Source organism: Nematocida minor (assembly GCF_024244105.1).
Source record: "Nematocida minor strain JUm1510 chromosome Unknown 7922, whole genome shotgun sequence".
Lineage (NCBI taxonomy): Eukaryota > Fungi > Microsporidia > Nematocida > Nematocida minor.
The window spans coordinates 174,814-201,942 of record NW_026250400.1 but is presented as its reverse complement, the minus strand read 5'-3'; the positions used below and the strand labels follow the sequence as shown (position 1 = coordinate 201,942).

Genomic DNA, 27,129 nt, shown 5'->3' with positions numbered 1-27,129 from the left:
AATACTCTCGGCTTATTTTCCAAGCCACGGCACAAAAATAATAAAAACTATGCAACTAATAAAGTCCTGTACAGTTTCATGTGCTCTGATATAAGATGGTTGAATTCTCCTCTGAAGGGAGATTCCTTGTTGACTTGTATTATGCTGCTCAAATAAAACACTCCTGCTGCGTGTGTTGGGATACTATTCATGGCTTTTATGATTTCTTTTATGTTTTTGCCTGCTTTTGCCAGCTCTTCTGGGCTGTACAAGGTAATTGACTTGAGCATCTCTACCAAATACTTCCACACACAAAGCACCTCGCATTCGCTCCTATTTTCATCAGAGTTTGCATCCAGTGACTCGGCAAGACAGAGCCACTCGCGCACGCTCTCCAAAAACACATTATCTCCCCATGCGCTTTCTTGTATAGAGAGAAGACAGTTCATTATGGCACTTTTCTTTTTTTCAATTAGCATCTTTTTCGTTGTAGCATTCATATTCTCCGCTGCATTTTGTGAAACAGCTGAGTCCATTAAAATTTTACAGTCTCAGTGGGCACATAAAATCAGCACAGCACAGTCTGTATGGCAGAGCATAAGACAAAATTAGTGATAAAGCAATGCCATTTGAGTAGTGTAATATCCACACACTTTCTACTCGTTCACTGTAAGGGTATCATAGTGCACTTGGCTTACATAGACTATACACAATCCCTGAGATAAGAAATGATAAAATGCATTTTTAAGAAAAGACTAATGATAGCATACTGACTGTAGAGAACCTGAGATCAATCAAATAATAAAGCGATCATATTAGATGCTTTATTAATCTAAGATCAGCACCAATACATAAACATAAATAAAGAGACAAATTCTGAAAAACACAGGAATGAAAAAGAAAAATAAATTTTCATTGCCCAACTTGAACTTATCTAAAGACTTTCTACTGCATCAAGGCATCTGCTAAGACAGAAGAGATGCAATTAGAGCCTCCTCTCTAGCTGGCAAATCTGAAAACAAGAAACTCTCTTATATTTCCACGCCAAATGGAAAACATTCAAGAATTTCTGCAAAAACCACAGAAGATTGAAATACTAAACACATACTATAGACGCATCCTGTGAAGTAGTGAATAGTATTCCAGCAAAAATCAAATAGATATATTTAATCAGTACTACGAGCTAAATTAATAGTTTGACACACTCGAGCAAAGTGATTCTGGGATTTAATGAAAATTCGAGTAAATGAGCTATTGAGCACACCTCCATTTCTGCACAAAATGTGTCTCTCTGCAGGCCTTTACATCTCCTGCTTACTCCTCCATTTTCACTCTTATGCTCCATATCACATTCATATCTGATCTCTTTTCTCTTTGATAGCTCCTGCATCCTACTATACCCTGCAGTACTCTGAATTTGCCCGCGCAAACTGGCCCCGGCACAGAAGTTTCCAAGTTTAAGCATGGGTATACTGAATATTATGTCCTGTTTCTCTCCAAACTCTCTGCAGTCCGCAGATGCACAGCTTGCGCATTTGCACTCTTTTCTGTCCGTGCAAAAAGTCCGCTTTGCGTTGTGTTTTTTTTATTAATTTTACCTCTTATGTTGCAGTTACACGGATAAAAGAGTGATTCTGCGAGAAACTTTTGTACTTTAGAAAAGAAATTTTTAGGATTCTACAAAGATGTTTTTGCTGAGAGATTTAAAGATGGTTCGAGTGCTTGGAGAGGGATCCTTTGGAAGGGTATTCCTTGTGTCCTTCGAAGGGCTCACAAGCATAAAGATGAAAAAGCTATACGCGCTCAAAATCATGAGCAAAGCCCAAATTATCCACAGCAACCAGCTAATGCACGTGTACAACGAGAAAACGGTAATGCTTACCGTCCACTCTCCCTTCTTCGTGCGCCTGTACAGCACCTTCCAGGACGAAAGACACTTGTTCATGGTCATGGAGTATGTCCCAGGGGGCGAGCTCTTCTCGTACATGAAAGAAATTATAAAATTCAGCGTAAAACACGCGCGATTCTACATTGCTGAAATACTTGTAGCGCTCGAGACTCTGCACGGGCTGGGAATTATCTACAGAGACCTAAAGCCCGAGAATGTTCTGCTTGACGAGCAGGGCCACATAAAGCTCGCAGACTTTGGATTTTCAAAAAGAATGTACCAAGCAGTCACATGGACACTCTGCGGCACTCCCGAGTACTTAGCACCGGAAATCATAATGAACCAAGGCCACAGCTTTGAGGTGGACTTTTGGTCGCTTGGCGTCATTCTGTACGAGATGATCGTGGGGTACCCCCCTTTCTACCACGACAGCCAGGTAGAGCTCTGCAGACTGATTATCGGAGGGAACATCAAATTCCCTGCCTTTGTTAATCCCGTGGCTCGAGACCTCATAAAGCAGCTTCTGCAGACGGACAGGAAAAAGAGGCTTGGATACAAAAAAGGCGTGAAGATAATATGCAGACACGCGTTCTTCCGAGACGTGAACTGGGAGATGGTGCACAACAGAAGCTATGCGCCCCCTATAGTGCCGATTGCAAATGAAGAAGATCACTCAAAAGATGCTTCATCGTGCTCTATTCGCTCGCACATAATGGCCTCGGCAAATGACCCTCCGGTACTTGATCAGGCTTTTGATCAGTACTAGCACTGCTGCTACTTCACACATAGCTCAATCGGAGCTAGCGTGTGCTTTAGTGCCATCTGCTGGGCTTTCTGCCAACCTATTACTTCACAGCGCTTCCAAGATATACGCTCATGTTACAATCACCACAAATTATCTTAGCTTATCGCAAAGTCTACCAGAAATAACTACGTACACATTGCATGCAATCTATTAATAAAAAGTACCAAATCAGTTTATTTATTACACATTCTTTATTGACTCTTTAGGTCTGTTCGATAACCGCTAATAAAAGCTGGTTTACTGCGCTCACTCTCTGGAACATATTTTCATTGAATTTCTGATTTACCAAAAGTGTCCAGAAAAAAGACCTGCACTCCCTACTGCTTATTAAATGTGGCTATTAGTTAGCTAAGCGCAGATGTACAGCTAAGTTAGTTCTCGGAAATCGAGAGAATATTTTCACTTCGCAGAAATAAAACTTCTTTATCCGCAGACTGCAGAACATCAGTAAGAACAAGGTTTATGTGCTCATCGAACATGCGAAGAACGCCCCTGTACTCGGATCCGTCTCTCAGAGACACGCATATCTTGGCACCAAGCAGCCCTCTAATAAAGTCCAGTGGATACATACAAAAGCAAAATAAAATTTAAATTTTTACGGATATGGACAATACTGTGCTAATTGTTCTGGGAATGGCTGGGAGCGGAAAGTCCACGTTCTGCCACAGGCTGTACTCGTGGCTCTCTGAGAAGAACCTGAAGATCGACAGCAGAACAGGGCTGAACGATGCAGTGTGCGGGATCAACTTGGATCCAGCAGCTGCAACGGTGAAAATGCCTCTGCACTACGATATCAGAGACACTGTGCAGATACACGATCTAATGCAGCAGAAGAAACTAGGCCCTAACGGCGCCATACTCACAGCGCTCAATCTTTTCGTCACGCAAATAGACACTTTTATATCGCAGATAGTAGAGCTAGGCCCAAGATACACGGTGATTGATACGCCCGGGCAGATAGAAATGTTTACCACATCGATATCAGGACAGATACTCACACAGTGTCTATCAAGAACCAAAGGAATTCGCGTGAAGATGGTGTACGTAGTTGACGGAGAAAAGGCGCAGAGTCCGCAGTGCTTTATAAGCAATATGCTCTTCGCGACCTCGATCCACTACAGATTCAACGAACAGCTGCTTGTGGTGGTGAACAAGTCAGACATGGAAGGCTCTGAGAAAATCGAAGAGTGGGCATCAAGTTTTGAGACTTTTGCAGCAGATCTTCCAGAAGAGGAAATGAGTACTCCTCTGACGCGGTCTATTGCGCTGTGGATGGAAGAGTTCTACAGCAACTTCAGCCTTCTGCACGTATCAGCTGCCACGGGAATGGGGAAGCGAGCTCTCATTGAAGAAGTAGACAGAAGAGAGCCAGATGAACAGGAGGAGACTGAAAATAAAGAAGAGAAATCAGCTGAATGTTTGCAGGGCAAAGAAGAGAGCCAGAAAGACACAGTTATACAAAGCATTCTTGAAACGCTCAAAAGAACAACCATTCTCTGCTCGTCTGGTAAGAAGGAAGATGAAGATGAAAGTGATGAAGAGACTAAAGAGGACACGGAGGTAAATACCCATGATAAAAATAAGGCAGAGAGCATAGACCACAGCAATAGATAAGACACAGATAAGCAATAAATGCGCTAATGAAACTAATTCTCTTTATCCTATCCTAAAGGGTATTTATCAATATCAAACTATTACTATTTATGGCAGTATTACCATACCTCTAAGAATTATTACACCTTTTACATAACATAGCAGAATTTATTATAATTTACAGGCTTCTGATGTTCTAGCACATTTTTGTACTATTTGCAAGTGTCTGTGCAGGCATTCAACTGAACTTTCAGACACTCCCATCTACACACTGAATGGATTATAGCTGCATAATATCCCTGCAGTCAGAAGATAGCGTAAGTACGTGCGATCAGCAGAGGCCAGCCAAGTTCAGCTGGCGCACTGCCCAGCAGCACGTGAAGACAAGAAAAACAAAGAAAACAGCCGAGAAACAGGTAAGCCAGTCCTCGGATAAAAAAGTATCCGTGATTCTGGTTTATTTAGTAGAAGAACCCAAGTATTTTTCCACCAGTGTGCTGCTCAACACACTCATTGTGATCTAATATTCCCTTTGATGTTGTGATAACAACGTGCCCAAACTGTCTGGCAGGCAACAGCTTTCTCCATCTTTCTAGGTCGAGGAAAGGCACGTCGAATCGTGGACAAATTGACCCACACTTGTTGAGTCTTCCGTTGAGTGTGATAATGGCTTTTCCTTTTCTGTGGTCATCTACATACTCAATGCTTCCGATGTATCCCTTCTTCTGCATGTACTCCATAAAGCTTCTTACGATTTTGTTTGGAGATCTAACAAGTACTTCTGTTTTTCCGCTTATTGTTGCGTTGTTTATTGTCTTCAGTGCTGCTGTTAGTTGGTCCATCTTGTAATGCTGGGGTACTAATAATAAAAAAAATTATAAGCCACCAGCACTCCAATAAGCACAAAAAACCCGTCTCTTCCCAGCTGCAGCTCTACGCACTGCGAGCACACAGGAGCTACAAAAAAGACACCCCGCGCATATGCGTAGATAAAGATGCACTTTTCTCTGATTTAGAAGACCATTGAGCACACTCCAAGGAAAATACTAAATGCAAATCAGTGTAGAGAACAAAAAGAAAAAAGTAGTGAAGTGAATAGTAGGCAGTAGAGTAGAAGATCCAAAAGTGTTTATTCGTCTCCATCTCTATATACTGGACTGCTCTGGATATATATAGCAGTCTCTATACCGTGCATCCTACACCGTGTGTAGTTTATGGGAAATTAAAGCAGTGCAGCTCTCTATATACACATCGTAAGCTATACTGCTTCTCTCTACTGCGATTTTATGGCTCTATGGCTCTATGTCCTCAAAGTTCACAAAAACAGCCTTCATGCTAGAATCGAGCTCTTCAGTGGCTCCTCCCTGTCCGTGCCCCTCCTTCGGCGCTCCTCCGCTGATCTGCCTCGTCTCCCCCCACGAGAAGTCGTCAAAGTGCCAGAACGCATAGACGGGAAGGACAAAGTTCCATATTGGGATGGAGATGAGATAGACCACAAGCCAGAAAAAGTAGAAAAGATTGAAGTTTGTGAAGAATATCAGCCCAGAAGGAAGCCCAAGGATCGCAAAAAGAAGGAAGAGAGGAATCCACACAGGGACCCACACAATGGAGGAAACAATCAGCACTCCCGTGAACAAAACAGCGGCAGGAAGCACAAGAGTCCCAAACAGCTCCAGAACAACCACGTACTGCATCGAACAGAAGAAAGTGCCGCACAGGTCCACCCGCAGGAGCTCAAAGAGATTGTGGATCGTGGAGTTAATCCACCTTCTTCGCTGGCTGAGAAGAACAGAGAACTTATCGGGAACTATCGTATCGCACAAAGCACTTGGGACAAAAACCAGCTTCTTTTTTGGATAGTTCTTGAGCAGCAGCGTGGTTAAATACCTGTCCTCTCCGAGAAGCAAAAGATTCTTTTCGTGCAGAGTTTTTGTTTCATCGCTTCCGTATGCGTGCAGGACAGTGGGAGACACAAGGATGGGTGTGCACCCGTTCTTCCTTTCAAGCTTTATCCTGTACATGCAGAAGCACCCAGGGAGACACGTCACATTCCCAAAGACGCTTTCAAAGCCCTTGGCCAAGTGGTGGCTCACGTAGTACTCAAATACCTGTATGGCTGTAACCCAGGACCCAAACTTGTTCGAAATAAGCGTCTCTCCGCATATCCCCATGATAGACTCATCGCTGTGCATTGTTCGCGACATTATCCTCACTGCCCCCTGCTGCACCGTTGTGTCTGCATCTACCATGAGAATAGCCTCAAAAGAGCTCGGTGCCATCCCTGTGAGGTGCTTTATCTTCTTGTACAGGTCCATGTCCAGCTGCGTCATTCGCGTGCTGTAGAGGATGTGGTGGAAGAAGCTCATAATGATCATCTGGCTGTCTCTTTTTCCTCTGTTCTCTGTTTTTAGTATCAGTATAATATCTGTTGTCACCACCCCGTTCTTCGTTTCAACTGTGTACGTGCCCGGGTGCACCTCTGCGTGATTGAGCTTTGCAGCACCTGCCGCTATGGATACGTACTGCTTCGCTACGGTCTCCATGCCTGCTGTTGGGTTATTCGCTTTTGGCGTAATGAGCGACTTGAGTATCTCTGGTGTGGATGCGTCATTGCCTGCGCCTGTTATAAAGCCATCAGCCACAACGATGATGAGCTTTTTATCGTACTCCTGTATGCACAGGCTGTCTAGAGTCGACTTGAGCCCCTCTCTTCCCTCGGAGTAGCATGTGGTCATCAGCACCACAGGAATGACATCTGTCGTGCTCCTCACAAGCTGCCATGTCTTCACCTTCATGATCACTGAGTACGCGACAGCGAGGAAGAAGCGTATCAGCACCAGGCCAAGTATTGCTGCACAGGAGAGATAAAGAAATGTGTACGTTATCTGGCACCCCGTGGACTGCAGCGCAAGCTCTCCTGCGTAGCACATCTCTTTGAAGCACTTTAGCTCTGTGGGGCTGAGAGACTCGCTTGCCCTCGTGGCATCGATTGAGCTCGCAAGATGCTCCAGCTTCGCAGGCAGATCTACGTTCTCTACGCTGTACACCCCTGATCCTATGACCACAAGCTTATTCTTCAGTATAGAAGACCACGTGTAGTGCACTGGCCCTATCTCTTCGTAGTTGCTCATATCTAGTGACCCTGTTGTTCTGATCTTGTGCTCGGGAAAGGCGCTGAGACAGGAGGGCGCATCTACCTTGAACATGGAAGAGACAATGGACTCAGAGTGCTCGGACAGTCTGTCGCTTGGGTCTAGCTTTAAAATCCTGCCTCGCGCTGCAACCCACGGGTACTCGCTTATTTCGCTCATTTTTTCCATTGTGTAGACTAACTTCGGGATGCACACAATCATTGTGAGTCCGTAGGTGATAAAGGCCAGGAAGAGACAGGCAAACATTATCAGCCAGCACAGGGCTACTTTCTCTCTCCATGCGCTCTGGATTTCTTTTGACTTCATTCCAAAGAGCCTGAGGATAAAGGAGGGAATGAAGGACGTGCAGAGTTTTGTGAATTGCTGCCACAGGGTCCTCTTCGGGATAAGGACCACCTGGTTATTCTCTGTTTCTCCGCTGTTCATATAATTAAACAAATAGAAAACTCATTGAATAAACGATGAATGTTTGTCTATGTTTTATTAATCAATGATAAATTATTGCGTCTTCTCCTTTGTTTACACTCTTTGCATGCACAGTGTCCATATAAAAGTTACCAGATAAAGTATCTCTTCTCTGGTGCAGAAATAGTAAAAATAGAGTATAGCACAAGAATAAGTATCCGTGCCAAACGTAAATTAAGAATAAATGGATGTGATCAGCACAGAAAGTCTTTGGAGCTCTGCAGACATGCGCACAGAGTAAAGAAGAGCAGCTAAGAAAGAATGGCAATGAAAAAAGTATTTTAGTGGAGACTCTAAAAAATTTTCAAAATGGCCACACGGAAAATATCCCCCGGATTGAAGGGAAAAACGCAAAGAGAAAGAGCGGCAGCAGGACTTGTCTCCACCGTTGTTGTAACTGCCATGGGCATGCACATCAGCGCAGAGGACAGCCTGCCCTCCATTATCGCAGCATTCAGAAAGAACGAAATATCAGAAAATAGCATAAACAGCGAGAAGAGATATCTAGGCCACAGAGTGGCGTGCAGGAAAGGAACATTCGCCTTTTTTGCAAATACCCCAGGGCATGCAAATGTTATGAAAACGAAGATGCAGGGCGCTGACATAAACATAATTCTAGTAGATAACCAGATAAACGAGGCTGTGGATGAGCTGATAAGCCACACAAAACAGGACAATCTTTTGTTTCTGTCGTGCATCAGAGACGTGCCCTCTGACATTAAGAAAGAAATCAAAAAGTCTTTTGGAAAAACAAAAGTGTACACGCTCAACGAGATAGGCCGTGTCCTAGAGAACAAAACTGTGCTGAACAGAAAGAGACACACGCGCCCGCACTTTATCGCAGATGCAATCGAGAAAGTAGGAGAGAAGTCTTTCAAAGTCTCAGGGGCTGTGGACAAAGGGTTCGTATCAACCCGTGTAATAATCAACGGATGTGTCTTTGCGCAGATAAAAGAGGTGCTAGTGCAGGACAGGCCGCTAGACATCTCAAGTCTTGCCCTGCTCACAAAGGAAGAGATCTACCACCAGAAAAAAGAGACAGAAGAGGGAGCAGATCTTGCCTCTGGAGTGATGTCCGGTCTCAGAATATCAGAGAACAACATAAACGACCAGCCCGAGTACTCTGATGACTCACTTGGCTGCATAAACCTCGAAGAGTCAGAGGAAGAAGGGAGCGAAGAGGCACAGGGCAGCAGCGATAACTATCAGGACGTTGAAGACATGGAGTATGAAGATCTCTCCAGCGAAATAGAGTCAGAAGACCTCGTTGGATACGAAGCCCTCGAAAGAACAAAAAAAAGAGAAGAGCTAAATAACAAGTACAAAGGCTTCAAAGGGTTTAAAACAATAAACCTCGGGATGCACAAACAGGCACAGGACAACGCCAGCATAAAAGTGTTTAGATCGCAGAATCTTCCCGAATATTACTCAAATCTGAGCTTTGTGGGGTCTGAAAGAGCAAGAAAAAAAATCCTCGCAAAGAAAAGCCCTGTGCCCGTGCACACTCCAATTGAGGTGGTTTTTGAGGTGGAAGAAGGATACCAGGAGCTCTTCAACAATGCTGTTGAGTCAGGATGCCTCTCTATCCACGGCCTTTTTGACTACGAGGGCCTTCCAACGATCTGCACCCTTTCGTTCAACACAAAAGAAACAATTAGCATGTACAACAAAGATCTTTCCTTTGACTACGGGTTCTTCTACACCACCCCGCAGACAGTTGTCCTGGGGAATGGGTCTGAGATTGTAAAGTGCAAAACAGAAGGCACCTCTGGAACAGCCTGCTTCATAGGGCCCCTGGTTCTTACGGACGATAAAATATTCGTATACAGAGACACAGGGTACGTAGGAACAGCCACACAGGCCCTGAGAAAAGACCCCATCATTATCAGAACTGTTGTGTTCAGAGGTATCCCTGCGAAGATCCACAAAAGATCTTGCATTGTTGCAAAGATGTTCCACACAAGAGAAGAGGTGAAGTACTTCAAAGACATCAAGCTGTACTCGAGCAAGAAAAAAGAAGGCCACATTAAAAAGCCGCTGGGAGAGAAAGGGCTGATGAAGTGCTACTTTTTCCCGCCTGTCAAGCACGGAGAGAAGATATACATGGAGCTTGCCAGAAGAGTATTCATAAACCCAGAAGAAAACTAGAGAATGTTCGGCGAGAGAATTGCCTAAAGAGTAAGATTGCCAATGGCGCTAAATAAAAACTAGAATGAAAGTAGTAAGTATACCTTTGTTTATATTCAACACAGCTTTTCCTCTATGCGATGCAGTCTGGATAGAATTTGAGAATTTTAGTGCTTTAAATGGGCATCAAAGAGTAAACTCTACAACTGCTGTTGAAAAGATAAGACAACCTAAAAAGCATTTCAGTGAACTTTATCTTTGGCATCATTTTATTTGATAGTACAGCCAATGATTGCTCTTTGATTATCTATGCTCAATAATAAATAAAGCTCAAGAACTAGAAGTCTTAATGGCACCATTATCTGATCTCTACCACAACTGCTAGCTATGCTCGCATGCACCTTACCTATTATCTTTCATGTACATTTTAACAAGCCTGAAAATAATGAAAACTCCTTTTTGTGCTCCTCTCTTCTCTTAGCACTAAAATGCCTCCAATGCGACTTAGTAAAAACTGTACACTTTTATTTACGGTTAGTCTACATTTATTCTTTCTTCTTTAGCTTTTTTTGTGGGACGCATACTCTTTCAGAATGTCTTTTACTATGGAGACAATTCTCTCCAGGTTGTCTTTTATGTTTCTGTTTGTATACGCGCACTGCAGGTCAATGTGCAGCACAGGGTCTTCCCCCAGATACTCAGAGTGCGGATTGCTGGGTATGTCATTCCCTATCTCTACGTTGCAGAGTATCGCAGTTTCGTACGCCCAGCACCTAGACACGTGCTTAGGCTTGTACCCACCGCCCCCCAGCACAAGCATGGGAATGTTCAGATCCCTTACGAACTTAACACACTCCCCGTGCCCCTTGATGCTCAGCCCAAAGCATCCTATCCTGTCGGCAGCCAGCGAGTCTGATCCGCACTGCATCACAATCACCTCGGGGGAGAAAGAGTCCACACACATTTTCACCACATTTTTAAAGACGTAATGGTAAGACTCGTCATCAATCCCAAAGTCAAGGGGAACATTGATCGATGTGCCAGCCCCAGCACCGCGCCCTGTGCAGCATATGTTGCCTGTCCCTGGGAAGTATTTGTCTCCGTACTTGTGCAGTGAGAGAGTCAGCACTCTATCTGTGTGGTAGAAAGCCTCTTCCACCCCGTCCCCGTGGTGTATGTCTATGTCTATGTACATGACCTTTTCGTGCTTCTTCAGGAGCTCTCGTATGGCCAGCACTATGTCGTTCGTGTAGCAAAATCCGCTTGGCTCGGACTTCTTTGCATGGTGCAGACCGCCCGACCAGTTTATGCATATGTCGTACTGCTTTTCGTTCAGAAAGCGAGCAGACTGCAGAGAGCCGCCCGAGTAGAGAGCGCACATCTCTCCAATCCCGTCAAAGTACGGGCAGTCATCTGTTATTCGATCGCACGGGTTGCTCTCTGCGCCCTCTGACGTAAGCGAGTTTATGTAGTCCTCTGTGTGGTACTCGAGCATTTCGAGCTTTGTTGCGGGCTTGATGGCGTACACGTCCATGTATCTCTGCAGGCCGTACGCAAAAACAATGGAGTGCGTGACAGCAATTCTGTGCGGTTTCATGGGGTGCCCTGCGCCGTAGTGGAAGCTCCCGGAGTCAGGACTGTAGAAATATGCAATTCGTCTCATAAAAATTTTAAGATCTATGAAAATAAGAAGAATAGTGCTCTTCAATTTCAAAAGTTTCACAGACGAAATATCGATGGAAAATGTCTCGCAGGGCGCAAACATCCTTATAGGGAAAAACGGAGCAGGGAAGTCAAGCATCCTCGGGGCGATTAAGTTCGTAATTGATGCGCACCAGCGCATTGGTCCTGTGGAGAGGAGAGTGTTTGTCAACGAGAACAGCAAAGAGCTGAAGGCGTACGTGGAGATAGAGTTTGAGAATGCAGACAAAGCCTTCCCTGCAGGAGACACAGTGGTGATTCGCAGAACAATCACACAGAAGTCAGACGAGTACACGGTGAACGAGCGAGCTGTGTCGCGCGAAGAGATGAGCTCGCTCTACGAAACAGCGGGCATCTCCAAAAGCATGCCGTACTTCGTGGTGGAGCAGGGGAAGATAGGAGAGCTAGCGCAGATGAACGGGAATGCGCGCATGGAGCTAATTCGGGAGCTAGCGGGGTCAGCGGTGTACGAAAAAGACAAAGAAGAAATACAGAGAGTGCTGCAGGAGTCAGAGAGCATAGAACAAAGAATTGCAGATTTAGTGAAGACAATTGAGAAAAGAGTGGCAGCAATAGAGCAGGAGAGACAGCGCAGCGAGAGAAAGAAGGAGGTGGAGGAGTCGAAGGAAATACTCGTGCGAGAGCTGTACAAACGAGAGCTGCACAAAATACGCGTAAAGCTAGAAGACTTATTCACTGAAGAGATGAGCCAAATAGAGAGCACGCAGGACATAACAGAGGACGCACTGCGAATTCATCTGGAGGAAATTCTATCAGCAATGCACGCTCTACCAGCAGATACTGCAGATCTTGACTTGGAGACAGTACCTGAGAGAATCCAAGAAATATCTGAAAAAATAGACAGCATGGGCGAAGCCCTGAAAGAAAAAGAGAAAAAAAGAAGTGTACTGAAGAGAGAGATCAAGAGCCTTGAAAGACTCGAAAGCAGCAGCAAAGCCATACGCCCGGAGATAAATATACTGCGAATGCGAGGAGAAGATGCTGTGAAAAAGAAGCTGGACGGGCTGAAAAGGATGAAAACAGAGGAAGGATTTGCACAGAGCTCAAAAAACAGGGAGGACCTACTCGAAAGCAAACGAGCCATTTGGAAGAAGGAAAAAGAGCACAGCAAAAGAAGAAAATCCCTGGAAGCAGAAATGAAAGATGCTGAAAGAGTTTTTCTTTCAACACAGAAGGTTTTCTCCCTGGGTGATGAAATTCGGTCACTAAAGGGAGTTGTTGGGTATGTCTATGATATTATAACCATGCCCAAAGAGATTCTTGCAGCGGTATCAAGCGCTCTTCCAAACTTTCTGGTGACTATTGTTACTGAAACTGCAGAGGATGCAATTAATCTTGTGCGCGCGCACCGCATAGAACAGCCGGTTATATCGATACCGCAAAAGAGCTCACTAGTTAGACACTCGCCTGTTCCGCTTACGTCCCTTGCGCAGTACATTTCCTCGTCTGAGAAACACGCATCTCTTGTCGACAGGCTCTTTGGCCGGATATACTTCGTGTCTGACTTTGAAACAGCAAAAACTGTCTCACGGCAGCACAGAGTGGCAGTGATAACCGCAGCAGGGGAGTACTTTGGGAGCGTAGGAACAGTCACAGGAGGTGAGGATAAATCGTCCTATTTATTCAGATCTTATGTGGCAGCAAAGGAAAAGTACAGAGAAAGCATAGAAGAAGAGAAGATAATCCAGGAAGAAAAAAAAAGAGTGGAATTGGAGTATGAGAAAGCCTCCACAGAAACTGCACTCAGTGCGCCTGGGTACATAGAAGACGCAATCTTTCTCCTGGAAAATGAAGGGTTTGATGCAGACATGGAAATACTGCACAAAAAAACAGAATTGGAAAAGATCTCACTAAATGCGATGGAAAATGAGATGGAGAAGTGTGTGCGCCTTAGAGAAACCTTTAGAAATGCCATAGCAAGAAAAGACCTTGAGGCGCAGGCGCAGGCAATAGAACAAAAGCTGCAAAAGTGTGCAGGCTCACCGCAGTGGAGAGAGAAAATATCAGAGAAAGTCAGACTGGAGAGTAAATTCCGAAGAATACAAAAAAGGATACTTTCTTTAGACGTAGAGAGCAGAGAAGAGATAGTGGTGAATGACACAAAAATAAGCCTCCAAGACGCTCCAAAAGAAACCTTAGTGCAGGCGCTGTCTCTTCTGAAGAAAGAGCTGCTGGAAGCGATATCTCCATCAGAGACCTCTGAGCAGATTCTGGATGACTACAACAAAACTGTAAAAAAATTGAACGAGCTCTCTGCAGCAAAAAAGAAGATACTTGAGATGCAGAGCCAGCTGGAGCTTAAAAAAGAACAGGTTATTAGCATAACCATCTCCCAGGTTAAGTCAAACTTTGAATATTTCTTCAGAAAACTAACAAAAGGCACCGCACAGATGACTGTGGCAAATACGTCTGCTCTGGAGATAGATGTTTCATTTGCAGGGGAGAAAATGGTGCGCTCAGATGAGCTGAGCGGCGGACAGAAAACCGTGATAGCACTGTGCATGATTTTATCTGTGCAGAAAATATACGAAGCCCCGTTCTATCTAATGGACGAGTTTGATGCTAACTTGGACACGCAGGTGCTGATGAGCATCATTGAAAGCCGAGTCTTTGACAAGAGACAGCTATTTTTCTGCACATTCAGAGGAGAAACCCTGGGACTTGGCGAACAGTTCTTCTGCATAAAAGACTCCAAGGTATTTGAGACCTCGTTAGCCTCTGCCCAAGAAGATCTATGCTCGTTTCTTCCGTAGTAATAGAAAATGAACAGAGAATGAATAACCCGAGAAGTCAGCTGCTCTTGCTTAAATATATGTTCATGTTTTAGTTGTAGAAAAGTTTTTAAATATTTGTATTATAGACTCTATTTTTGTTTCTTACTGCACTATTTCTCTTGGAATATAGCATTCTTTAGAAGAAGTATCTCTCTTGGCTCCTGTACTGCAGAAATAGAGAGCTAAATTTTGCATCTCTTTGTTCTAATAGATAATTCAGATAAAATGCTATCTTATTTACATAGTTTACATAAGTTCTTGCATAGACTCTCGGGTTATATTTATTCTCGGGTTACACTTTCCTGTCTAGAGAAAAGAATAGGTTGATCTAGCTGAAATAAAATAAGTTTTTGTAAAAATATTCAGAAACTCTCTCTTCTGAAATTGCTACTAGTTTCTGCTGCTGAATGAGACTAAGATAAAATTTATTAAATGTATGCAGCAAAAAGTTGTAAATTGTGATAATTTATTCTGGAGTATCCTGTTGCTGAAACTGCACTGTTTATTGGTAATAAAGCACTCCCGTGAAACTTCCCATTATTAGAGTTTTAGTAAGTGACAGTACAAATGCCTTCAAAAATAATTCTGGCCTGAAGGAGCCGCCGCCATTTTTCTTGTTTTCGCTTGTCTCTGCCTCATCGTACGTACGGAACACAAAGGTTTGCCGTTCAGCGCCCTGTGCGCACTGATTCATCTTAACCTCACCTGAGGCTGGATCTATGACAACACATCTATAACGTTTCTGCGCAGACGCCATTTGGAAAGCGGGGTGCGCAGCATTAGCTGTGTACACTTCGTTGATAAAAGTTATATCTGTGATGGTCTTCAGATTCAGGTGTATGGGCAGTGTGACGTTTACGTCATTTCCCATTAAGTTGAAGCTGATTACATACTGCTTTCCCTCCACCCAGGGCATAATCTTGACTCCTTGCATTTCTCCCATTTTTATGGAAGAGACGTCTATGTCAAAGAGGTTTGCATCTTTAAAGCTATTTACAACAACTAGCTTTCCATCTTTAATAGCTAAGTATTTGTCTCCGATAAATGTCGCTATGTAGATCCCCTCCTTCGTATTTCTTTTCAGAATCGTCTTTTCCAGTATTTTTCTTAGGCCTTTGCTGTGGGGATGCTCGAGATCATTTTTCTTATCCATTTTACTACACACTTGATAAACAAAAATGCACAAAGTCAGAAGCATGGCTATTCGTATTTTTTGCATGCTACCCATGCATCACACCTATTTATGTACTGTCTCTGATTCTGATACCATGTTTTGTTTCAGATTGCGGACTGCCCAAAGAACCATCGGATTTAATTTTTCGAATTTTTATCCCATGCTCTTTCGAAGGCAAATATTTCATAAGAACTTGTTCAACACAAGAGCAACATAAATGCAGCAATGCAGTGTGTGCAAACATACATTTTCCCTTAATACCATCTGCTCAGCTCTCTGCGCACTCTTATGCTCTATTTCCACCGTTTTCTTCACTGAACAGCCCAAACCAAGAAAAATCAAAAGACTAAAAACTCAAACAGAAAAGAAGGCTTTCTTCTGCTGAGAATGCACATGCGTGGAAGGTAGTTAGCAGGGTTTATTAATTCTTAATTCCAGTAAACTTGTGCGACTGTTTTGCGCTCATTCCCTTGTCATACCAATCTTTGTTAACCCATCTGAAAAGCTGCTTCTCTCTGGTCTGCGTGGGGGCTTCTATGCACTCGGCCAGGTCTAGAACCCCGTGGCGATCCACTGTAACACATTTTCCTTGGTTGTATATCTGGAACGCGTTTGTGTCTCTGGTTACTGGAGGAGAAAACATGAAATAGTTGTCAAATGTGGCTTTTTCCTTGCCGAGAATAAGCCCTGTTCTTGCGCCCATCATTCGCGTGTACTTGAAAACACAGTACGAGCCATTGACACTTAGGATATTCTTGCAGGCTTCTGGGTCTGCTATCATTATGCTGTATGTTATGCCTCTAAACACTTTTCTGATGATCTTCATGGACATAGCGTACTCTGGCGTGTGCGTAATCGCCAGAGCCGAGTGGACACCAGGCATTCCTGCTGTCTCTGCATTAAATACATACCCGTGCCCTCCCAAGCTGTATAAATACCCTGGCTGATTTTCTTCAAAAATAGTCTCAAGCCCGTATGCCGCAGCAATGGATACGATGCCCAGAAAAATGCTAGCTCCTAATTTCTTCATGGCTAAATGTGCACTTCTGATTATATAGTTTAAATCATTGTTTCAGGAATAAAACACAGATTGATGATTGTCTATCGTATATCTGAGCCATTCAGACTGATTAAAATGCAAAATTAATCTCTGGTGTTCTCTGGTCCTAGAAAGATTCTTGCCTTGCAAAAAGATCACCACTGCTCCAAGCTGCCTCCAGATGTGCTTCGTTAAATTAAAATCAAGCCAATTGTAAAAGTTTTGTTTACATTTTGTAACTTAGTTGCATCGTCTCTTCAAATCCAAAATGCACCAATAGTCTCTTCTAGCATATCGGATGTACTTTGCAATCTACAGATAGCAAAAGAACCATTAGCGCACCAATACCAGATGTTCTACTAAAATACGATACCTCAATAGATCTCTCCATTGCATCATGAGTGTAGAAATAATGCACACCCACTATTAAAGTAATTGACTGTTAAAAAAGAATAAAAACAGCAATAAAGATCTCTTCTCTACTTATGTCTATGCAAAGATCATTTTTGTCTACAAGCATCCTTCTATTGAAAATTATAATAGATACACACTCTTATATCCTATCCCTTGCAAGAGATACTTTTTGTCGACACTATTGCCATGCCTGTACTGTGTCCACGGATAATGAAAATGATTTTAGTTTTTTATTGAAGCTCTGTGCAGTAATTGCTAAAAGTTTGGAAAATAAGCTAGTAGATAATTAGAATATAATTCGAGTTTAGCACGTCTTCCAAGCGCTGGCAGACATAGGCTGGGATAGCATGGATTATCTGTGAAATAGCAATGGATAGCACTTTATTTATATTCAGATTTTGTACAGAAATATGCACACCATTACTTTTTCCATATAGTCTGTTTTATGCCTCGTATGTAGTATGGGTTTGAGGGGTTTTCGCTCTGATCAATTGTCACCATCGGGTTGTAGTTCTTATTGAACAGACTCTCCTCTACCCATACGAAGAACTGGTATGTTCTCTTAAACATGTCATGGTAGTTGCACTCCTCCATGTCTAGTTGTCCATTTCCCTTCACAGTTAGACACTTGTTGTCATGTATTATGCGGAATGCATGGTACTTAGGAAGCACAGGGGCTGAGATCAGGAAGCTGAACGTTGGGTGCTTATTGTACCTGTCCATCGTAAGAACATTTTTCTTTTCTCTCACCTGGAGTGCGCGGCATCTTTCATACTGTTTTGCTGATCCCGAGTCAAAATGCGAGTGTTTGTGTCTGCACGCCTTGAGATCCTTGTAACTGTCTGAAATGAAAATTGCGTGTGTCAGAGCTCTATCTGTGATGATTCTGAGCTGGAGCTTTGCTGCCACAGTCCTGTCAGGATCGGCGTATGGATATGTTCTTCTTCTGTGCTTGTAAAATGAAATGTACGATTTTTGTCCCACGTTGAAAAGGTATCCTGAAATGTGTTCGCTAAAAAATGGATTTTCTCTGTGCTCTCCGACTGCATCAATCTGCGAGAAACTGCAGAAAATAACGGCCAAAAATAGAATGTTCTTGAACAAAATCATAGCCTGCAGGAAATCAAATACTTTATGCAAAATATGCAACTGTGTCTCACATTGAAAAATGCATGTTTGCGCGTTTCAAGTGCGCGCACACTTTTCTAAATTAAACTTTTTGTGTCATCATGCACAAATCAAAAGAACGCGTGGCAGAGTAGGAATTTATTCAGATATTCAAAATGCTTGCTAAGCCCGTTAAATAGATACACCGTGCGGCACTGTATTTTATTTTGGCTAAAATCCGGGAGGCATATCTACTTTCTCACTTTGGATAACTTTCTCGTAGTTTACTCTCCGCCTTGACTCTGTCAGCGCATCTTCCTCCAGGGTCTTGGAAGGGCTTGGGTTATCGTAGTATCCTTCTGGCATGCGGGTCACTTGTATAGTCAGGCCACTCTGAATGTTTTTCAGAGTCTGCGAGGCTTTTTTACTAGCTTGGCTGGCAAGTCGTTTTTTCTCGTTTTTCATTTGCGCCTTCACCTGGCTTCTACTGGGAGCTAGAGGGTTTTTGTAGATGGGATGCACCAGATTGTCAATGATGACAGGATCTCTATTTCCTGGGCTGTCTTTGTCGTCGTTCTCTGTTTTGTATGCGAGATACTCATTCTCAGAGAGCCATCTGAACAGCTGCTTGATCTTTTTGTCCTCTGGCACGAGGGTGCACTCCTGGATCCTCATGTATCCCTCTCCCTCCACTTCTAAACACTGGTTGTTAAGGTATATCTTGAAGTGGTTTTTTTTTGTAACTGGCGGAGAAAAAGAGAACCATGTGTTCGAGTTGGAAGTGTCTGTGGTAAACCCTATGTACGGGCTGGTGTTATTTCCCAGAAGACTCATGGTGGGCATCCCAAAGAACGGAAACTCTGCACTGGCGTTATTAACCTTTTTGAAAAGACTCGTGAGCTTTGGCTCATCGGGCATGATAAGACTGTACGTTGCGCTGTGATACTTTGACCTATGGATCTGGAAACGAGAGGCATCTTGGGGCGATTTTGTTCCTTTTACCCACAAATATCTTTCTTTTGGCGTTCTAGACCACGTCAGAAAAACCTTTGACCCTTCGTTGAATAAGTACCCTGGCGCTCCTGTCCCAAATACCGTTTCGCTAGTGCACAGCACTGAGTCTGTAGCATACGCAAACAACGTTGCTCTTAAAAGATGTTTTATCCTCAGCATTGATAATACATTTTATGCTGATTATATTCTGATGTATGTAACTTGTTTCATTTTGATGAAGTGTTTTAAAGACTCCTCAGTTTCATTTTGCATCAAACCATATAAAGTTTCTATTTGAGAGGAGGAAAGGATGCACATTCTATGCACTCTACACAACAAGAGTTTCTCTTCACATCTTCACTATAGTCCTACTCTCTAAGTGCCAATGAATAATCAGTCACTACCAATATGATATATCCTATTCTTTGCCATTCTTCTCTTTCAATTTTCTGTGCTTTATCACAGTGATATAATTTACTTAGCAGAGTTTTATTCTCAGATTATCCTGTACATAAAAAGAAAGTGTAGAGAATAAATTTTATTTTCTTGGTTTTTATTTTAGTTTGCAGCATAAGGCTATCGTAATGTCTTAACTACATTCCATCCAAAATGGCAGAAAACCTCTTCAGCTGCTAGCTGTCTGTTATAAGCTAATTTATCTCTAAAGATCGTTAAAGTTTCTAGGATAGTACTTATATTTAGGGCTTATTTGTTTCTTATTGGATTCAACAGGTGCACTATCTGGTCTTTTAACCCCATTGATTGTAATGCTGGCTTTTCCATCTTCAGTTACTCCACTGGAGATATTGATGTTAATAATTGGAGATTTTTCATCAAATCTGTCCATCATTGCTTCATACTCCGGATTGACCATTCTGCTTAGCGTGTCCTTTTCAAAGTTTTCTTTGTCCACCCATATCCACAGCTGCTGTCTGTGCAATTCCCCTGCATCGTTGCCAAATGTGCACTTCTCGTACACCAAGAATCCCTTTGAATCGACGCTCAAACACCCTTTTTTAATGTAGACCCGGAACACCGTGTGAGCTCCCTCTACTTCTGGGAATATTGTCACCGCCTGGCTCTCTTCTTGCTTGTTCGCATGAAGAATCATGTACGGACCAGTTTCTTCGCTTATCTGCATGGTTTTTGTCCTGAGACCGTTTATTTCATACGGCAGCCTATCTTCCAGCGAGGTGATCACAGTGTATGCTCTTTCTCCCCCTGTGACTATACGCTGTATCTGCATAAGCGATGCAAGCAGTGGATTGTCCTGCGACTTGAAGAATGACACTTTTTCTTTATTTCGCATAGCTCCCATAAACTGTTTTGTTTTAAGGTTATACAGATACCCTGCATTTCTGAAAGTAAAAGATTTAATTCTGTTCATCCTAGAGAATGTTTCGGGCTTCTCTATACTTTTTTTTTCTGCTTCTTTATTGCTACAGATGGCTTTATCTATGCAGTGCATTCCTATTACAAATAATGTATATGCTTTCATTTCTACCTGCAAACTCAAACAGTATATATTCGTTTGCTTTTAAAACAGTTTTATCCTGTGCACTAGCACTTTCCATTCTAGAACGGCTGGATTTATTTTTCAGCAAATTATCCGCGCAGATGCAAGTGTTTTACATGGCTAGTTGTTCCAAGAGTTTTTAGTGCAGTACACTCAGTGTTGCTCTTAAACTTTGCTAGGCTATTTACAGTTTTAGAGACGAATAGAATATCAAATTGCACAGCACTCTATCTGTTCTAGGCAAACATCTCATATAGGCACACTTTAACCGCCACTTGAAAACTTTTAAAATAGTTTTAGACCGCTATTATTTATGCAATGAAATCTGTTTATTTAGTATTTTTGGTGGCCACTATGAATCGCAGGCACGAGGCTGTTCTGACCTTCCATTCTCTCCCTGGTATGGCTCTTTGTGCGGAAGGTTCGTTGGGCTCGTCAAATGAAGTTTTCCTAAGTGGAATATTCCATGTTTTTTACATCCTCCGGCTTCTCCAGGGTTAGAATCCTTACTTATATCGAACTTCGGCTCTAATTCGTGCGTTGTTGCGTCCATTCCGTGGTTGTAGTTTTCTGAGGTCACCCAGGAGAAGAGCTGGTAGTTTCTGAATTTTGCAGGAGAGTCCTGGCAGCCCGTGGCAATGAGGGAGTTTCTGTCTGTGTCAACTCCAAGGCATAGATTGCCCGTCATGATCTTGAAGGCGTTTTCATGCAGCAGAACAGCAGGAGAGAGGAAATACTTAAATTGGTGCGATGCGTCGTACTTGTCAAAGATAACACGCGTGACCTCGTCGTTGTGTATGCACGTTTTCAGTCCCACTTGGCTGTGCAGAACTGTGATGTTTGGGATTTTTCCTGGGTCTTCGGGCAGGACAATGTTGTTGCTGTTTAGAAATATAAATCCTGCATCCTGTATTCTTCCCTGCAGGTACATGCGCATTTTAATTGCCTTTTTGGGATCCTTCAGCAAAATTGCCTCTAGCTTTTTTTCTGGATCAATTCCTACGTACCTTCTTGTTCCAATGTTGAACAGATATCCGGTTGTGTTGACTTCAGCACTGGTGTCTAGGTACGAAGCTTCATTGGCAGCCCGTACAAGCTCTATGCAAATATATGCTAAAAATGCGATCTTTGATAGTTTGATCATTCGATCTGCTGGAAATGGAGAATTTTATTTATTTACTTATACGTATCAAAACAGCCCAATATACGCACTCTATAAACAAAACAGCTCGCAGGATCTTGTAACATGTGTTTTATTTCTGGACTGCCGTAGGCATTGTCAGCTAGTTCTGTGGAGTAATTCAGGTTTTTTACAGCTGAAAATTAAAATTAGGTTTATCTGGAAGAGATAATTTATTTTTAGAGATGGTCTGATACCATATCTTTACATTTCTCGGGCGAGTCTGTTCGGCAGAACTTAAAGAGTTGCATATCGTTCTCAGGGGTACCATGTCCATCTGTTGTATCTTCCACACAGTTCATTTGCATGAGATTCATGGACGCATCAATTCCCAGACAGTAGCCCAGTCTCTGTATTTTAAACGCTGTGCTGTTCTTGTAGTATGGCGGCGAGATAACGAATCTGTTGTAGGTCGATGTGGCTCCATAGAGATAGCATCTATTTTGATTGCTCCCTCCTCCTGTATCGATTCTTTTTACACCTGCATACAGATCTGATGAGTTTTGACTTCCAAGTTTTGGATTTTCTGCATCGTCCACTGGGATTATTTCCTGATATGTTCCAATGCTCTGCCCATAACTTGTGACTATGGCAATAAGAAGAGGGTTTTTGTCAACTGCAAAAAGCCAGTACTTATTGCTGTCAGTTCCTAAGAACTTATTTGTGCCCACATTGTACAGATATCCGATGTTAGTTTTTTTCGTATAGAAGTTTATTACTCTCTTCTCGGGCGGTGCTTGCGGTCTGGCGTAAGCATTTTCATCTCTGGGAGCTCCTATAGGGCTAGGATTTTCTGGAATAGGTGTGTAGGACTGTTTGTCGACTGGCTGCTGTATAGTGTTTAGCGGTTCTCTATAGTTTGATACTGATGCGTCTGCTAATACAAAAAGCTGTTGGATATAGAGCACATTGAAAAAGACTATGAATGATCGTATTGATTTTTGCATGTTTGTTTCAATCTGATATTCTATATAAATGCCATGTGACACATTGTTTGTGGTGATTTCATGAAGGAACTACACCACGTCTGATGTAAAAGTCAATGAGGAAATTGGTCTGAAGATATTGTGGTGATTTATTGGTTATAGGCTTGCGACTGCCGGTCATAGGATGTTTACTGTGCATCCTGGTGACTTGTGTCAGTATGTTTACTGTCTGGTTATCCTTTGTTTCTTTTTTAGTTTCTGAATGTGTCGTATTCATGTCCGCGCTTGTCAAACACGTAAATGTATTTACACTTATTTTTTGTGATCGTTGGAATTGATATATGGATTATAGATTAATTTCCGAGATGTTGTAAATTTGATATATTAATTGTAGATTGAATTTACGACACAAATATATGCTAAAAATGCGATCTTTGATAGTTCAGTTATTCGATCTGCTGGAAATGGAGAATTTTATTTATTTACTTATACGTATCAAAACAGCCCAATACATACACCCTAAACAAAACAGCTCGCGAGGTCTTGTAACATGTGTTTTATTTCTGGGCTGCCGTAGGCATTGCCAGCTAGCTCTATCGAGTAATTCAGGTTTTTTACAGCTGAAAATTAAAATCAGTTTTATCTAGAAGAGATAATTTGTTTTTAGAGTATGGCCTGATACTATAGCTCGTCACATCGGTTGGATGATTCTACGCGGCAGAGCTTAAAGAGTTGCATATCGTTCTCAGGGGTACCATGTCCATCTGTTGTATCGTCCACACAGTCCATTTGCATCAGATTCATGGATGCATCAATTCCCAGACAGAAGCCGAATCTCTGTATCTTAAACGCTGAGCTGTTCTTATAGTATGGCGGTGTAACGACAAATCTGTTGTAAGGTGATGTAGATCCAAAGAGGTAGCATCTCTTTTTACCGCTCCCCCCTCCTACATCGAATCTTTTTACACCTGCGTGCACATCTGATGAGTTTTTTTTTCCAAGTTTTGGATTCTGTGTATTTTCCACTGGAATTATTTCCTGATATGTTCCAATTTTCTCTCCGTAACTTGTGACTAATGCAACGAGAAGAGGGTTGTTGTCAACTGCAAAAAGCCAGTAGTGTTTGTTGTCAGTCCCTATGAACTTCTTTGAGCCCACATTGTACAGATATCCGATATTAGGTTTATTCGAGTAGAAGTTTATTTCTCTCTTTTCAGGTGGCGCTTGCGGTCTATCGTGAGTATGTTGAACTGTGGGAGGTTCTACAGTATTAGTATTTTGTGTAGTAGTTGTGTATGGCTGTTTGTCGACTTGCGGCTGTATATTTACCGGTTGACTATAATATGTCGTAGGAGTAGCTGCCAATACAAAAAGCTGTTGGATATATAGCACATTGAAAAAGACTATGAATGATCGTATTGATTTTTGCATATTTGTTTGGATCTGATATTTCATATAAATGCCATATGACACATTGTTTGATTTTTAATATTGTCCACACTTTCTATTTTCATACAAAACTTGTTCTTGTTTTACTTCCAAAATATATACTTGTGCTTGGCCTTTGAACTCTTCTCATGCACACAGCTCTAGTAGATTAGCTGTACCTTCTTCGTTCTATTCTATACTTAGAAAATAACTGATTTTATCAATTTAGCATCTTACGTTCTACCCCATTATCTATACTTTATCTAGACTGATACATTTGTCTTTATTTGCCTTTAAATGTACTCGTTCTTTTTCTTTGTGCAAAACGATTCGCAGAATTCTCTACGCTATAAACTTGGATAAAAAGACCTGAGCACTAGAAAGATCTAATGAAGATCCAACGAAAGAAAATGAAGCATGGTTACACATGCAAATATATGTACATTGAAAAGCAGCACAGTATGTGCAAATATTATAAACTGTACGGAGCTTTGTCAATTCTGCACACTCTTAGCACAAAAGCAGAAAAAATCGAACTGTGGGACTCAGAGCAATCCAAGTTTCAGCCAAATATCATGAGAGAAAAGAGTGCATTCAGGCCTGCCATTTCTAACCTGGACGATTTGTACTCTGAAAGACAGGAGATGCATGCTAGGTATGGAAAAGATAGCATACCATCCCTTGATAGGAACCAGAAGCATAATAGCGGCCACTACAGTTACGTCGGCTATATCTACAACCCAAATTTAAAAAGATATCTTGGATTCAGGAGAAATGAAGGAGTAGGATACAGTCCCGCTCTTGGATTTGGTTCTAATTATAAAAAAGCTGTGTTCTCCATCTACCACCTCACTGAGGAAAAAGGAAGCTCTGTGGCCCTCTTAACAAACGATAAAATTTTGGTCAGCCACTTTGCATCCCCAGAGTACAGCAGAGAGAAGCCCGTACTGGAAAGAATCCCTGGCTTGCTCAACAATAACAATGAAGTGCAGGTTAATGTAGGGCCTATCAGCAGCAGATCCTTCAAACTGCTCGGCATAAGCGAGTCGTTTAAAAACTTTGTTCTTTCAAAAGAAAAGCTAGATGTCACAAGAGATACAAGAACCCACCAAGACTTTGCTATTAAATCTGTGGTGTCTGAAAAATACATTGCTGCTTCCGCAGATAACCACGAAGCTGAATTTAAAAGCATAGACGAGTGCGAGGTCTCTCCTGCGATGTGCACATATAACTGGGTCCCTTACAAAGAAACACAGGAGAATTATTCTCAGTAGATTTAGCAGTGAAGCTAATACAGTCCTCCCACTATTTAAATTTCTGCACTGAACATTCAAGCTTAAAAATAAACAAATAAATACTGAATTGGCCCAGGATAAAGCATTCTGCCGTGTGTTAAATTTTTTATCCGTGTCTTACATTGCATTGGATGCTTCTGCTAAAACACTGTTTTATGTTTCCATCACATTTTATATAGAAACTCCATGTGCTGCTTATGAGAATCAAAGCGACTGCTGTGCTTCTAGTACTTGGGTATCTAGATGCTGTTAGATCTTTCCCTTTTGGACATCACCATGGGGGAGATGTCATGGAATATGGAGAGTCAGGGCTTCCTAAAAGGGGCCTTCTCTACAACTACGGATCGCACGGGTATATTTCAATGGCAAAAAAGAAGCTTGGATTTTCACTTGGAGGCACCCTTGCCATTGAGGAAGAAGATGACCTAGCACAGAATGTAGTTTTGTTCCAGCCCGTAAAAGGCGTAAATTTGTACATTCTTAGAATCATTCCTCCAGATTCAAAGGTAGCTGGAGATGATGTCATTGCCATAGCACCCTCGGGGCTTGCCATGAAAATTCCAATTGACGAACAAAACCCTTTCCAGAATTTCCAAATAGCTATGACTAAGCGTTATCCAGGGGCTTTTCAAATAGTTTTTGGTGGAGTGATGTGTCTGACTCCGGAGAGAGATCAATTTTTGATCCCTATGCCCTGCTTTGCCGAAGACAGCCGAGTCTTCAACAAACAGGTTTTCCAAGTCTATCCCAAAAATGCCAAAGACACTAAACCCATTATTGTTAAGAAAGGAATTGAGCCATACTACTTCAAAGGATGCGCTCCCTGCTCTAAAAGCATTCCAGACCAAACCAACGGAAAATACATCCTTGTCAACAGTAAATTCTGCGATGAAAACTGTAGAAACTCCGATGACGATGAAGACTCGGATTACCATTCAGGTGATGATCAAGATAGCGATGAAGACGCCCATCATAAGCCAAGAGAAGATGACCCACACGATGGACACCCCCAAAGCAATCCTGTGCGCCCCAGTGCTCCACCGCTTTCTGCCCCTAATACGCAGCCAGGGTACAACCCGTATGCACCATCTGCACCTCCTGTAACTAATACACAACCAGGATACAATGCGTATGCACTTCCTCCACCATCTGCACCTCCTGTAACTAATACGCAGCAAGGATATGGCTCACCTGCACCTCCTACGCCATCTGCACCTCCTGTAACCAATACGCAGCAAGGATATAATCCGTATGGTCTACCTGCAGCACAGGAACCACCTGCATCTCCTGTCCCCAGTACACAGCCAGGATACACATCTACCCCTAGTCCTACGCCATCAGAGCAACCTACAGATACTTCTTCACCCAATCCTACGCCACCAGAGCAACAAGCGAATACTCCTCCGCCCTCTCCTAGACCTACGCCCAATGGAAAACCAGTTGTTACTTCTACAACCACTACTTATACTTCTTCCTCTTCTTCTCCCCCCACCCGCAGTGTTGTTCGAACAACCTCATAAATAACCCGAGAAGAGATTTGCATATATTTACG

General features: G+C 42.5%; 19 protein-coding genes across 19 annotated transcripts; 6 read left to right on the top strand and 13 right to left on the bottom strand.

Moving 5' to 3' along the window:
- Positions 1 to 47: 47 nt before the first annotated feature.
- Positions 48 to 515, bottom strand: NEMIN01_0556 (uncharacterized protein; the record flags this gene model as incomplete). The annotated part of the gene is made up of 1 exon (XM_051476498.1): positions 48 to 515. One exon carries the CDS (start codon positions 513 to 515, stop codon positions 48 to 50), a length of 468 nt encoding a protein of 155 aa, XP_051332458.1.
- A 1,149-nt stretch (positions 516 to 1,664) lies between these two features.
- Positions 1,665 to 2,633, top strand: NEMIN01_0555 (protein kinase X; the record flags this gene model as incomplete). Its single annotated transcript, XM_051476497.1, has 1 exon — positions 1,665 to 2,633. The coding sequence occupies one exon, from the start codon at positions 1,665 to 1,667 to the stop codon at positions 2,631 to 2,633; it is 969 nt and encodes a 322-aa protein (XP_051332457.1).
- A 410-nt stretch (positions 2,634 to 3,043) lies between these two features.
- NEMIN01_0430 (uncharacterized protein) lies at positions 3,044 to 3,241 on the bottom strand (the record flags this gene model as incomplete). Its single annotated transcript, XM_051476372.1, has 1 exon — positions 3,044 to 3,241. The coding sequence occupies one exon, from the start codon at positions 3,239 to 3,241 to the stop codon at positions 3,044 to 3,046; it is 198 nt and encodes a 65-aa protein (XP_051332332.1).
- Positions 3,242 to 3,275: 34 nt separating this feature from the next.
- Positions 3,276 to 4,286, top strand: NEMIN01_0554 (GPN-loop GTPase; the record flags this gene model as incomplete). Its single annotated transcript, XM_051476496.1, has 1 exon — positions 3,276 to 4,286. One exon carries the CDS (start codon positions 3,276 to 3,278, stop codon positions 4,284 to 4,286), a length of 1,011 nt encoding a protein of 336 aa, XP_051332456.1.
- A 440-nt stretch (positions 4,287 to 4,726) lies between these two features.
- On the bottom strand, positions 4,727 to 5,107 carry NEMIN01_0553 (small subunit ribosomal protein S15Ae; the record flags this gene model as incomplete). The annotated part of the gene is made up of 1 exon (XM_051476495.1): positions 4,727 to 5,107. The coding sequence occupies one exon, from the start codon at positions 5,105 to 5,107 to the stop codon at positions 4,727 to 4,729; it is 381 nt and encodes a 126-aa protein (XP_051332455.1).
- Positions 5,108 to 5,557: 450 nt separating this feature from the next.
- On the bottom strand, positions 5,558 to 7,843 carry NEMIN01_0552 (chitin synthase; the record flags this gene model as incomplete). The annotated part of the gene is made up of 1 exon (XM_051476494.1): positions 5,558 to 7,843. One exon carries the CDS (start codon positions 7,841 to 7,843, stop codon positions 5,558 to 5,560), a length of 2,286 nt encoding a protein of 761 aa, XP_051332454.1.
- A 348-nt stretch (positions 7,844 to 8,191) lies between these two features.
- Positions 8,192 to 10,030, top strand: NEMIN01_0551 (pre-rRNA-processing protein TSR1; the record flags this gene model as incomplete). Its single annotated transcript, XM_051476493.1, has 1 exon — positions 8,192 to 10,030. The coding sequence occupies one exon, from the start codon at positions 8,192 to 8,194 to the stop codon at positions 10,028 to 10,030; it is 1,839 nt and encodes a 612-aa protein (XP_051332453.1).
- A 538-nt stretch (positions 10,031 to 10,568) lies between these two features.
- Positions 10,569 to 11,672, bottom strand: NEMIN01_0550 (histone deacetylase 3; the record flags this gene model as incomplete). Its single annotated transcript, XM_051476492.1, has 1 exon — positions 10,569 to 11,672. One exon carries the CDS (start codon positions 11,670 to 11,672, stop codon positions 10,569 to 10,571), a length of 1,104 nt encoding a protein of 367 aa, XP_051332452.1.
- A 16-nt stretch (positions 11,673 to 11,688) lies between these two features.
- On the top strand, positions 11,689 to 14,484 carry NEMIN01_0549 (structural maintenance of chromosome 3 (chondroitin sulfate proteoglycan 6); the record flags this gene model as incomplete). The annotated part of the gene is made up of 1 exon (XM_051476491.1): positions 11,689 to 14,484. The coding sequence occupies one exon, from the start codon at positions 11,689 to 11,691 to the stop codon at positions 14,482 to 14,484; it is 2,796 nt and encodes a 931-aa protein (XP_051332451.1).
- Positions 14,485 to 15,007: 523 nt separating this feature from the next.
- On the bottom strand, positions 15,008 to 15,733 carry NEMIN01_0548 (uncharacterized protein; the record flags this gene model as incomplete). Its single annotated transcript, XM_051476490.1, has 1 exon — positions 15,008 to 15,733. One exon carries the CDS (start codon positions 15,731 to 15,733, stop codon positions 15,008 to 15,010), a length of 726 nt encoding a protein of 241 aa, XP_051332450.1.
- A 367-nt stretch (positions 15,734 to 16,100) lies between these two features.
- Positions 16,101 to 16,709, bottom strand: NEMIN01_0547 (uncharacterized protein; the record flags this gene model as incomplete). The annotated part of the gene is made up of 1 exon (XM_051476489.1): positions 16,101 to 16,709. One exon carries the CDS (start codon positions 16,707 to 16,709, stop codon positions 16,101 to 16,103), a length of 609 nt encoding a protein of 202 aa, XP_051332449.1.
- Positions 16,710 to 17,552: 843 nt separating this feature from the next.
- On the bottom strand, positions 17,553 to 18,242 carry NEMIN01_0546 (uncharacterized protein; the record flags this gene model as incomplete). The annotated part of the gene is made up of 1 exon (XM_051476488.1): positions 17,553 to 18,242. The coding sequence occupies one exon, from the start codon at positions 18,240 to 18,242 to the stop codon at positions 17,553 to 17,555; it is 690 nt and encodes a 229-aa protein (XP_051332448.1).
- A 228-nt stretch (positions 18,243 to 18,470) lies between these two features.
- On the bottom strand, positions 18,471 to 19,412 carry NEMIN01_0545 (uncharacterized protein; the record flags this gene model as incomplete). The annotated part of the gene is made up of 1 exon (XM_051476487.1): positions 18,471 to 19,412. One exon carries the CDS (start codon positions 19,410 to 19,412, stop codon positions 18,471 to 18,473), a length of 942 nt encoding a protein of 313 aa, XP_051332447.1.
- Positions 19,413 to 19,893: 481 nt separating this feature from the next.
- On the bottom strand, positions 19,894 to 20,700 carry NEMIN01_0544 (uncharacterized protein; the record flags this gene model as incomplete). The annotated part of the gene is made up of 1 exon (XM_051476486.1): positions 19,894 to 20,700. The coding sequence occupies one exon, from the start codon at positions 20,698 to 20,700 to the stop codon at positions 19,894 to 19,896; it is 807 nt and encodes a 268-aa protein (XP_051332446.1).
- Positions 20,701 to 21,100: 400 nt separating this feature from the next.
- Positions 21,101 to 21,892, bottom strand: NEMIN01_0543 (uncharacterized protein; the record flags this gene model as incomplete). Its single annotated transcript, XM_051476485.1, has 1 exon — positions 21,101 to 21,892. The coding sequence occupies one exon, from the start codon at positions 21,890 to 21,892 to the stop codon at positions 21,101 to 21,103; it is 792 nt and encodes a 263-aa protein (XP_051332445.1).
- Positions 21,893 to 22,107: 215 nt separating this feature from the next.
- Positions 22,108 to 22,875, bottom strand: NEMIN01_0542 (uncharacterized protein; the record flags this gene model as incomplete). Its single annotated transcript, XM_051476484.1, has 1 exon — positions 22,108 to 22,875. One exon carries the CDS (start codon positions 22,873 to 22,875, stop codon positions 22,108 to 22,110), a length of 768 nt encoding a protein of 255 aa, XP_051332444.1.
- Positions 22,876 to 23,535: 660 nt separating this feature from the next.
- Positions 23,536 to 24,285, bottom strand: NEMIN01_0541 (uncharacterized protein; the record flags this gene model as incomplete). The annotated part of the gene is made up of 1 exon (XM_051476483.1): positions 23,536 to 24,285. The coding sequence occupies one exon, from the start codon at positions 24,283 to 24,285 to the stop codon at positions 23,536 to 23,538; it is 750 nt and encodes a 249-aa protein (XP_051332443.1).
- Positions 24,286 to 24,743: 458 nt separating this feature from the next.
- On the top strand, positions 24,744 to 25,556 carry NEMIN01_0540 (uncharacterized protein; the record flags this gene model as incomplete). Its single annotated transcript, XM_051476482.1, has 1 exon — positions 24,744 to 25,556. One exon carries the CDS (start codon positions 24,744 to 24,746, stop codon positions 25,554 to 25,556), a length of 813 nt encoding a protein of 270 aa, XP_051332442.1.
- Positions 25,557 to 25,774: 218 nt separating this feature from the next.
- On the top strand, positions 25,775 to 27,097 carry NEMIN01_0539 (uncharacterized protein; the record flags this gene model as incomplete). The annotated part of the gene is made up of 1 exon (XM_051476481.1): positions 25,775 to 27,097. The coding sequence occupies one exon, from the start codon at positions 25,775 to 25,777 to the stop codon at positions 27,095 to 27,097; it is 1,323 nt and encodes a 440-aa protein (XP_051332441.1).
- Between the last annotated feature and the right edge of the window lie 32 nt (positions 27,098 to 27,129).